Genomic DNA, 12,114 nt, shown 5'->3' with positions numbered 1-12,114 from the left:
TCTTTAGAATAAGTCAACTGTTATATATCATGGTTCCCTTGTTACAGATGAAGTATGTTACAGGAGAATGGACAGTACAGTACCATTAAGTAGCATAAGCATGTGCTTGACCCAAAGAACATTATTCTTTGTGGTACGTATCTTAAAGTTCGATTACTGTATTTATAATGTCTTTACAGGGGACTGCCTCCTAGACTCAATGCTGCAATCTACCTGGGGCGTATTTGATCGAGAGAATGTCTTGAGAAGAGCATTATCAGACAGCTTGTCGGAAGCTTCTCATTTGTAAGTACTTTAATTAAAAAATATTCAAGGTGGCTGTAAAATATGAAACATTTCTGACAGGTAAAGTAAGTTTGGCTTATATGAGCCTTTACATGTGTTCCTTTGATCTTTCACACAGATTCTATCCCCGCTGGAAAGAGTATGAACGCTGGCAAGCTCGCCTGTTAGACTATTATGTTCCAGAAGGTCAGGTTCTAGAGGAGTGGGCAGAACTGATATGCTTGGCCTCTCAACCTGGTGCTGCCTTGGAACAGCTACATATATTTGTGTTGGCGCATATTCTTAGAAGGCCAGTCATCGTGTACGGGGTCAAGTGTGTGAAGAGTTTTCGAGGGGAAGATCTAGGATTTGCTAGATTTGAAGGTAATTTGATAGGTCTATGTCATCGATGATCGTAAGGTTAATTTATTATATTGCCTAAGTTATCCCTGTTAGGATAACATGAAGTCCTTTAATACAATATATAGGTTAATATTTAAGTATGTTGTTAACTAAATATATAAATTTCGAACTAAAAACAAGAAGTTAGTCATCTTGAAGGTTAATTTTTAATGTAATATTCTTACATCTTATTTTTACAGGTGTTTATTTGCCTCTGTTGTGGGAACCTTCATTTTGCTGGAAGTCTCCCATAGCCTTAGGATACACTCGGGGTCACTTCTCAGCTCTGGTGCCCATGGAACCTGATTCTCCTGATAATTTAGGAGCAGGTATTTTTTTTTTTTTTTTTTTAAGTTTAAAATTTCATTGGAATGATTGATGAGTATGGTCCTTCAGCTACACAGCCTGCCAAATTCCTTGAAGATTTAAAGATTTAGTAGAATATTTTAACATACTAATTACATAGTGCCCATTTGTGTAGAATATGATCTTAAAAGTACAATCAGTCTTATTTTAGAGTATTATATGTTGTAAAGAACTAAATATTCCATAGAAGATCAATACCACAGTTTCCATTATATCCTGAAAGAGAGCTCATTAATCTGTTCAGCTCATTAATCTGGCCAAATATAAGTGCCATCCACAGTTTTGCATATTGTGGACTAGGTGAGGAAAAAGCTGATATATCATGAATGACAACTCACAGCTATCATGTTAGTTAACCCTTAAACGCCGACTGGACGTACCATACATCGACTAAAATTGTCTGTTGGGTGCCGAGTGGACGTACGGTACGTCGACTACAAAAAATTTCAACCTTCAGTCAACTTTGACTCGACCGAAATGGTCGAAAAACGCAATTGTAAGCTAAAACTCTTACATTCTAGTAATATTCAATCATTTACCTTCATTTTGCAACAAATTGGAAGTCTCTAGCACAGTTTTTCAATTTATGGTGAATTTTTGAAAAAAACTTTTTCCTTATGTCCGCTCGGTAACTCTGCCGAAAATTTCAGAAATTCTTTCGTCATTTTGTCGTAATTTTTGCCCCGTTTTATATTAGCCATTACATAAAGTTTTATATATGAAAATATGCGCAATTTCATTTAAAATACAACAGAAAACAACCCATGGTTGTAGCTTTTATCAGTTTGGAAATATTTTCATATAAACCTTGATAAGTGCCAAAATTTCAACCTTCGGTCAACTTTGACTCAACCGAAATGTTTGAAAAACGCAATTGTAAGGTAAAACTCTTACTTTCTAGTAATATTCAATCATATACCTTCATTTTGCAACAAACTGGAAGTCTCTACCACAATATTTCGATTTATGGTGAATTTTTAAAAAAACTTTTCCCTTACGTCCGTGCACGGTAACTCGGCCGAACATCTCGGAAATTCTTTCGTCACTTTGTCGTAATGTTTGCACCATCTTATATTAGTCGTTACATAAAGTTTTATATATGAAAATGTGTGCAATTTCATGTAGAATACAACAGAAAATAACTCATGGTTGTAGCTTTTATCAGTTTTGAAATATATTCATATAAATCACGATAAGTGCCAAAATTTCAACCTTCGGTCAAATTTAACTCGACCAAAATGGTCGAAAAACGCAATTGTAAGCTAAAACTCTTACATTCTAGTAATATTCAATCATTTACCTTCATTTTGCGACAAATTGTAAATCTCTAGCACAATATTTCAATTTATGGTGAATTTTTGAAAAAAAAAAAAAACTTTTCCCTTACGTCCACGCGCGGTAACTCTGCCGAACATCTTGGAAATTCTTTCGTCACTTTGTCGTAATGTTTGCACCGTTTTATATTAGTCGTTACATAAAGTTTTATATATGAAAATGTGCGCAATCTCATGTAGAATACAAAAAAAAATAACTCATGGTTGTAGCTTTTATCAGTTTTGAAATATTTTCTTATAAATCAAAATAATTGCCAAAATTTCAACCTTTGGTCAACTTTAACTCAACCAAAATGGTCGAAAAACGCAATTGTAAGCTAAAACTCTTACATTCTAGTAATATTCAATCATTTACCTTCATTTTGCAACAAATTGGAAGTCTCTAGCACAATATTTCAATTTATGGTGAATTTTTTGAAAAAACTTTTTCCTTACGTCCCCGCGTAACTCGGCCGAACATCTCAGAAATTCTTTCGTCACTTTGTCGTAATGTTTGCACCGTTTTATATTATTCGTTACATATTTTCATGTAGAATACAACAAAAAATACCTCATGGTTGTAGCTTTTATCAGTTTTGAAATATTTTCATATAAATCACAATAAATAGAAAAAATTCTACCTGCGGTCAACTTTAACTCGACCAAAATGGTCGAAAATTGCAATTATAAGCTAAAACACTTACAGTCTAGTAATATTCAATCAATTACCTTCATTTTGCAACAAACGGGAAGTCTCTAGCACAATATTTCGATTTATGGTGAATTTTTGAAAAAAACCTTTTTTACGTCCGCGCGTTACAAATTCATGCATCATTTTGTGATAATATTTTCTCTGTGTTGTTTTGATCGTTTTACAATTTGTGATATACCAAAATCATCGCAATTTAGTGTACAATACAAAGCAACAAAAAATAACTCGTTAGCTTTAACCGCTTTGCTCACAGCGTGATTTGTATACAATTACATATGAAATTTTTTTTGCGCTGTCATATATTTCAATATTTATATATGATAATGATATTTTTTTCATTTCTGATGATTGCATACTAAACTTCAGGCAATGACGAAAAAAGGGAGCCAAAAATGAACTCTTAATCTTAAAAATTAAGCGTGCTGTGATTTTTTAAAACTTTTTTTCCGCTTCGGCGCTAACTCCCGAACTCCACCGCATACAACAGACACTTTTGTAAATAGAGGCTCGGCGTTTAAGGGTTAACTGAGGTATAGTTGCAAGCAGTAAGTGTATAGATATTGGTGGAGCCTGGACTTGCCGAAAGACTTTTCATCATTTTGTTGATCTCTTTTACATCTTAGTGATTGTTTTAGGGCATTTTTCTTCTTGCAGTATATTTTATATGACCTGTAGTTTAATTTCAATTGCTTGTTTTATGCTAGAGGTAAAACCTTATTAGGAGTTCAGACACTTGCATATTTTAGGTTATACCCTTAAATTGTTGCTTGCTTTCTAACCCATGGAGTATGCACTTAATCACAGAAGCACTAATTTTCCTCCTATTCTTTTTATACAGAAAATTCCAGTTCCCCTATATTTCCTGGTTTTCTGTGAAGCATGATTTCTTGTAGGGTTGTAGTTGTCTCTTGGTTCTCATCTTACATGGCATGGTCACTTGTTGGATTTAACTACTCACTCTGCATTGGACATTGTGGTACCTTTGGCACGGTTGGCATCTTTATTGTAACTGACACCTTAGATATGACTGGAGTCCACAGCACAGCAGTTGGAAGATCAGCAAACTTCCTCTCCAGATCTGTAAATGCTGACATGACAGTTTACCCTTCATCCTCCGTGATTGTATCCAAAAAGCTGATGGCAAAGATATGTCACTGAAAGAATGCAATGAATGAGAGATGGTGCTCAGTTACCTCTTTGTAGCCAAGAATTGTGGATATTAATGGTTATAGTCCTGTTCTTAGAATAAGCGAGAACACTATAGTCTTGCTGTCTTCTGATATCTTGGTTGACACTCTTCTTACTGGGAGGGGCAGCAGTTGAAAAGAAGACTGATTAGTCTTTAAGGATCCATTGAAGAGTCTTGGAATAAGTCTCTTCCCATACAGTGACCAGTGTATACGTGTCAGGAATGGGCAGTCATCTCTAACTAGCACCAAAATTGGAATGTCTTCAGGCCATGAGTGAGGGCACCATGCAAGCCCATAAAGTCAAGCATCTTTCTTCAGCCTCACTGTCTAGATGATTGGTGTCTTGGCCTTTCAGGAGTTGTGCTACAGGACAGTTAGAGAGGTTAACCTTTTCCTATAAATTGTCATTGCAAAAATTTATATGCTGTAGATGGAGACCTGGGTTAGGGCGTTATTGATTTAATAATTAGACCCCAGTTCTTTATCTTTGCCTCAGGGACAACATACCTGATATCCTGGTACTTTCTCAGTATATTCTGTTGTGATAGTCATTAGTAAGTCCAGAAACTATCATTCATCTTCATTTGTTCATTTTCCACATTACATACTGGTCATGATGACACTTTGACAAAAATCAGTCAGTTAGTCAGTTTCATAAGGATTCTCTAATTCCAATCTCTGTCAAGTGTCAGCCTTTGGTGTATTATTATATAGTAATTTAAGAGCACAGAATCTTGTTAATAGATTCACGAAGTTTGCCCAAAGGATTTCCTCTGAAGTGAAAGCTTAAGAATTGGAGGAAGGTAAAGTTTAAAGAATTTTGATAGATATATGGAAAGACCAAAGGAATGGATTAAAACTAAAACAGCAGAGAAACATTTTACCTACCTGTGGCTGAAGGGATGTTGCACTAAACTGTATATGGTAAACTCTATGGCAAGCCTTTGGCATGCAGTGGGCAACCTCAGTTTTGTTTTAGTACATGCTTGTAGGCTCTTAAAAGGCTTAGACATGTTTTGATAATTGAATATCATTGCAGTTACTGATTTTTTAAACCAACTGTGCCAGAAAAATATACAGTCCCCTGATTAGACATGACTTTGGATGTATTGTGATTTTTTTATGTCCTTTGAATATAAGCTCCCCTTTTGTTTGATGAAAGGTAGCAGTAGCTCTATTGTTTGTTTATTTATATTGATTTGTCTTTTTCATGTCACTGAAAAGGTAAACATTTTTTTCAGGCGCAATTCTAGATGCAGGAGAATCTCAAGTAGTATTTCTACCTTTAATGACCCATGATGCCAAACTTCTACCAGTCCACTTTCTCACACAGGCTGAGGTAAGTTGTACTTGACCACCTTGATATTGTAATTATATGTATTTGTGTGAATTAAAAATGAGTAATGGCTATAAAATGTTACAGCCAATAAAATATTCTCTTGTTTTATGAAATCGTGTAAATAGTTATTTTCTCCGATCTTGTTTGCTTTTTTTTTTAACCACAGGCTTGGATTTTACATAAACCTTTAACTGTTTGTTCTGGCTGTCTTCAATTCATTCAGATAAAATTGAAAAAGTTAATGAGTCATGCTCTGTATGAGCACTCAACAAAGCAATCTGACCAGACGTAGAGTGTACAAATAAAGTCAATACAGTATCCTAAATTTGCTAAAAAGATTAAGTTTTGCCTACTGTAACTGATGCGTTGCAATTCCTATCTTTTGGTTTTTGCCATCCAGCTAGCTGAGGGGAAATGATGTTTTTGTGCATTGATCATATTCTGTCCCTTACAAAATTTTGGTTCTTATTTGCCGTGGACATTACAGGAGTTCAAAGTTCTTACAAGTATGCTTTCTATTTATAAAAATCAAAAGGAAATCAATCAGTCAGTTTTTTCCTTTCACTAAATCTTGAGTTAGTATTCATTTTCATATTTAACTAAAGCTGAAAAATTTTGTATTTCTATAGGTTGGTTGTGAGGAAACCTTATTGAGGCAGTGGTTAGAAGTGTGTGTTAGCGAAGGAGGCGTGCTTGTCGCTCAGCAGCACATAACCAAAAAGCCATTAACTGTAGCACAGATGACTGAGGAATGGCTCAACCATTACCGAAGACTAGCGTAAGTCTCTCTCAGGGAACTGCTTTTACAGAGTTCTTGTGAGGTGTACCCTATTTTGTCTGTTGAACCCTGCTCCTTTTTCTTTTTAAATTTACCAGCCTAAATGAGCATTTGCTTTAGCTGTAAAATAGATGTGAGATTTTGTCCTGTAGATTGTTTAAACCAATGTTCTTAATAACAGATTTGTATATATAGTGAGAATTCGCAAAGAAATTTAATGTGATATCAGGTTTGTCGAGTGTTATGTTCAGATGTTACAGACTATTGTATAAAAGATTTGTTTATGCATTAATGTAATTAGAATTTTTTTTATCATATAGATGAGAATCATTGTGTGTAACTTCCTTTTTATTTGTTTAGAAATATTTTTCATATTTGACCTCAGTACTGTTTCTTTGTTTCAAACAGTTCATCACTTGATTTTTTTCTTCAAATATAGTTTTTACTTGTAGTGCTCACGTGTTTGTATTACAGCCATATCAAAATTTCTTGAAGAACCTGTTGACATTAACAGTGTGTCACTTATTCACTTGATTTTTTACTCTTAGGTTAGAGTACTCAGTATGTTTTTTATTTGCTTTTAGCAAGTTACTCCCATAATGAAACCCATATCATAATGCATTTATAGCTCTGAATTCTTACAAAAATTGTAAGATTTGAAGTAGAGTAAAAAGCTTCGAGGGAAAGATGTAAGGTGTTGCTGACTAGAGGAGCTTATAGATCTTCAAACAAGAAACAGGTTAGCTAGGCCTCAGACAGGAAACCGGTTAGCTGTTAGGTAGAGAGAGTGTGTTGGTCTGTTGTGGAATGTGAGATGAGGCCTCTTAAGCCTGTACTGTGTGGTTTTTTGGTTTAATAATTGAAACCACCATTCCAAATACAAAATATAGCCTTGACAAAACAGTGTACTCTGCTTTTGAAGTAGATCATGATTACTTACAAGAATTCAAGTTGTATGCATGCAGAAACTTAAGAAATCAAAACCATTGAAGTTAACATCTTGAAGTTTCCTAGCTCAAGGTGTCCTTTTGACTTTTTCGTCCTTCCAGATGTCCTGTTGCTAGAGCCAGTGTATCTGCTTTTGCACAAAGTTAGGGTTAATAGGAAAACTGAGGGTCAACTGGCTTTAAAGAAACTGATGGTCAACTGGCTTTAAACAGTTAAAATATTTATGGGCATATTAACCACGTTAGTCAGTGTTATATTACTCAGGATGGTTAATGTTGGTGTATTCATGTAGGAGTCATGTTGGAATATGCCTCTTACACATGTAAACATTTTTACGGCAATTTAAGCCATCTGTGGTATACTGTAATAAATTGGAGTCATTGCTATGTCAGCACCTCTTAAAATTTGATGGCTTCTTGACAGTTAAATTTATTTGTTTTGGCATGTTTTTTACATTTTCATTGGTGAGACCAGGTACCATTTGGGTGGGGGCTACATTTGTCATTATGTTACATTCTTGGGTCATGTATGAGTTTTCATCTGTTTTTTTGGAGCTGATGATAAATATTGACAGACAGTAACATTAAAGCTTTTGTCATGCTTCACACAGGCCTATGTCTTTGAATGGTAACCTCTGGTGGGTGATTAGCAGCATGAGTTTCAGTAGTACAAGTTTAACAAAACGCTGAATCACATTTATAGACTGTCGTAATGCTAGCCTGAACAATTTGATCTTAAATGAGAATCACAAACTAGATGAAGATTAAGTGAAAGAAGCTGAACAACTAGTTTGGAAGACCCAAAAGGGGACAAATGGAAAGAAAAAGGCAGGAAGTTTGCTGCTAAGAACCATTAGTACTATCTGTTGAGTGCCATACAAGGCTCTATAGATAGTATATCTACAATATACTTGCATGGCTCTCCTGTAGGGTACCATTTACAGTGTGCTTTGTAGATGGGAATAATATGTAGTGACCCCACTACCTTCACCAATATTACTTTTTGCCTTTTCATCCATTCCCTTTTTTCTCATCCACCCAGCTTTCTAGCTCTGTTAACTTTACCTTGATCCAATTTTTGCCTCTCGAGTAAGAACAAATCCTTAGGTGAGCCCTACAAATCATAAGAATGTAACTCAGTGATCATGTTAAATTAATATGTAATAACCATAACATGGGGACTTCTGAGTCAGGAATCTGCATCAGGAAAAAACATATCAAGACAAGGATTGTGTCATAGTTAAAATGAATTGCATTTAATTCAGTTGTGTTGAGAGGGTAAACAAAGGATTACCTTAAATATGAGTAGCATTTAAATGGGCAGTATGCATTTGAGTTACTGCTTCAAGACTTAACTTAGTTGAGATCCTTAAGACTAGGTAAGACCATACTTACAGCTGATCAGCCACCTGAAATTAAAGTGATTTGCTGAACAAAAAAAATATTTGTATGCACTAATTAGTAATTTTTAAAGTAAAGGTTTTGGATTGTGTTCTGGAACAAATGCAAATTTAATCAAATGTTCTGAATTTGCAGATACAACACAAGTAAACTCAAATTTAGGTTAACCATTAAAATAGTCTATTGTATATGTAGTAAATTTGTTTTTAGAAGTCATGTACAGTATAGTTTGGGTATTTCACTAGCCCTTCCTGTACTTGATCAGAGAATGCTTCATTTGTGACCAGTGATTTTTTATGGATTTAACAAGTTTCAATGAACAAGAGTCTGTGGAGGATTTAACCATGCCCTAGAATGGCTTTATTACATCCCTACACTACTTCATTATACAATATTGGTAAGTGTTTTCCCAGCATTGCATTCCTGTTTTTATTTTTATTAAAACTTGTCCCTGAGGATGATTTAGTAGTTTCTGGTATACAGTATAAGGAATGTAGTTAAGTAGAACGTAGAGGTTTTTTCCTTGTTGGTTTTATGTTTAATATTTATTATGTTGTAGGGCACTGGCATTCTCCGTGTATTGTGGTTGACCTGTTAAAAGAGTTTTTTAAAAATTTGCACACTTTTGAAAACCACAGGAATGTGGACACTTACGAATAATGTCTCAGAAATCCCCATGTCCCAGGTGATATACCAAGGAAATGTGCTATTAAGGAAAATAGAAGTAACAGAAAAAGAGGAAAAATTTCAACGAAAAGTTTAATCAAAACAAAACTAAGGATCGGATGGATTCCACCTGAGGGTGACTAAAGAACCAGAAGAAACTACATGTTACCGCTATCACGTATACAAAGCACCTGGGGAGCAAAGTAAAGCAGTGCAGGATTGGAAACTGCACAATACTGCGCAAATATTCTTGGATGGTTCTAAGGGTGAGCTATCAGCCTATTTCGGATCTGGAAAAGATACAAGAATTCATCATAACAGATGACATACACATTTAGAATTAAAGAATTGAAGTCAGATAGCTAGCATGGATTTTGCTGTTGTTGCCTATTTGTTTTTAACTGGGCATCCAGAGTTGAAGCCAAGGAGACAATGCTTAACCGTCCTTTTAGACATCATCCATGTTATGATAAAAGTGGAGCAGCAGGTGTGCTCTTATATGGATTTCTGGAAGGTATTTAAAAAAGTGCCAGGTAAAAGGTTAATGGCAAAAGTAGGGAATCTTGGCATCATAGATTTAGTATCCTGGGTAAAAGCCTGACTGAAGTTGTCATCAGTGGAACATCCTCTTTTAAGCAAAGAGTCTCAAGTGTTGTTCTCTGGTTTAGCGGTTGGTATGTAGCTGTCCATTATTAACATAAGTTACAGGACTTTGCTAAAGCTGACTAGTAATATAAGTATGTTTGCTGAGAAAAAAAAATGCTGATAATGTTACAATTGCAGATGCCATTCAACTTTGGTAAATACAAAATCATTCACATAGGCTTTAAAAACAAGAATGCCAAATATGAACTAATTTATGTTTAATCTGTCCTAATTTTTCTGGATTTTCTTTTCAACCAAAGGGAAAGCCCAGAGAAACTAGGATACATTAAACAGCATTCACCACATGGAAAACAATACATTTACATTATATTAGAGTACATTAAATGCATCCCATGTAGAGTATACTTTCTAATTCTGGAAGTGCAGGCAAGAATAACTAAAATCATATTGTATTATCATTCAGACACCTTAAATATCAAAGTTTCTCTAGCGTATGGAAAAATAATTTAAAGAACTGCAGAATATTATTTATTGTTAAGTAAAATAGCAGGAGTTACTGGGTCACTAACTTTTCATGTCCGCATTGTATCTTGGTGATTGGCGAGTAAGGATATATTCATAGCTATTAGTAAGAAATAAGAGTCATTAGGTAGGGTTCTAGTAAAAAATTTGTATAGGGAAAGGCTGTCACTGAAAGCTTGAATAGGTTTTGGGTGGATATATAGGACCTCATAAACTTACAACACATACACTAATAAGCTCTCCAAAAGACTTTGTAGTTTAATTTTGTTATTTTGCCAGGCGTAAGAATGGTTTTAATTTCTAGTTAATAGTGCTCATTAAGGCTATCTTTTGAACATTCTTTAATATACTGCTTGCAGAAAGGGCTGTCATTGATACACATGTTCTTTTAATGTATATGAAAAAATTCAAAATATCACAAATAAAAAATTTCGTGTATTGATTAATCAATAACGTAGCTTATCTGTGATGCTATTCAGTTTTGTTGTTTTAAAAATGCCAAATACCATTCCGGTTGCTTATCCTTATATCTCAAAAAAAATTTCTATTTGCTGATCAATTTGCATTTGCTGGAATATTATATTTCTCATAGAACCATGGAATGGTTGTCTGCAGAGATGTGCTAAAATTATCAAAATAGTAGTATTCAGAAGTTGTTCTCTACTGCTGGTAATCTAATGAGTAAGAGGAAACCCTGTCATCCTAACAATGTGGACTTGGTCTCTCAACATCACAATTTTTCAACTGTGAGGATGGGTTCCTCTGCCATAGACCGAATGTAGTCATATAATGGCATAACACCATTTATTCTTTAAGTGAAAGTAAAGTATTGACAGATTTATAATGCCTACATTATCATTTACTTGAATAGGTTAAATAAAACCTGAAAAATATATCATTTATTGATTTTCCCTTGACAAGTCTCTAATGGAAAGTGTATAACAACCAAACAAAAAGGAATAATTCTGATATAAAAGTTATAAGTTACTGATGTAAATCAGTCTGAAAATTTAACTATATCCATTGCTGATAATAATAAAGTTACTGTACATAAAATGCATAGATTAATTTTAATTTTTTGCTCCTCTTTATTGATATTGCTACGCTGTATTGCAGCACTGTATAAAGATAATGATGTGTATGAAAAAATTTGTCAGTGACAACCCTACTTGCAGTTAATGTTTTCTTTGGCGCCTCTTTCTTGTCTGTTTTCAATAAAAATTGTAGTGTAACCAAGACCTTTATCATATTACAACCTTAGATTTTTGCAGGAATGGAGTTGAGTACATTTTGAGCTGTTTCAGTCCCTGCAAAGTAGTTATATAGCTCATCTAAAAGTGCTGTAAAAAGATTAGATTTATATTTGTTGCCCATAGGGTTATGTTTTTTCAGAATAAATCCATTGAACTAACTTTAAGAGAGTTGAGTAAAGATTTCACACGTCAGAGTTATCTACTTAAGGATAACAATTCCGTCTGTAGGCATTACTGAAGGTCCTTCATTCCCTAGAGCTGCCACTTGTGGTGTTTTCTCTCTTGTTTCTAGACTGTCATTCTTTTGCCCATTTGCAACCTACCCACATATATTTTCTTATTATTTTTACAAGCC

At 34.5% G+C, this 12,114-nt stretch overlaps 1 protein-coding gene across 3 annotated transcripts in view; it reads left to right on the top strand.

The window, feature by feature from the left end:
- Positions 1-12,114, top strand: part of trbd (trabid) — a 36,183-nt gene that overhangs the window by 19,322 nt on the left and 4,747 nt on the right. For 2 of the 3 annotated variants that reach the window (XM_067128291.1, XM_067128292.1), the window contains exons 6-10: positions 180-285; positions 404-648; positions 867-995; positions 5,489-5,586; positions 6,216-6,364. In XM_067128291.1, coding sequence (XP_066984392.1) covers positions 180-285; positions 404-648; positions 867-995; positions 5,489-5,586; positions 6,216-6,364 — 727 coding nt within the window. Of the gene's footprint in view, positions 1-179; positions 286-403; positions 649-866; positions 996-5,488; positions 5,587-6,215; positions 6,819-12,114 lie in introns of those variants that run through there. The other variant, XM_067128293.1, reaches the window with a different exon arrangement.

The sequence above is a fragment of the Macrobrachium rosenbergii genome, chromosome 26, assembly GCF_040412425.1.
Source record: "Macrobrachium rosenbergii isolate ZJJX-2024 chromosome 26, ASM4041242v1, whole genome shotgun sequence".
Lineage (NCBI taxonomy): Eukaryota > Metazoa > Arthropoda > Malacostraca > Decapoda > Palaemonidae > Macrobrachium > Macrobrachium rosenbergii.
This window is presented reverse-complemented; position numbering and strand designations above follow the sequence as displayed.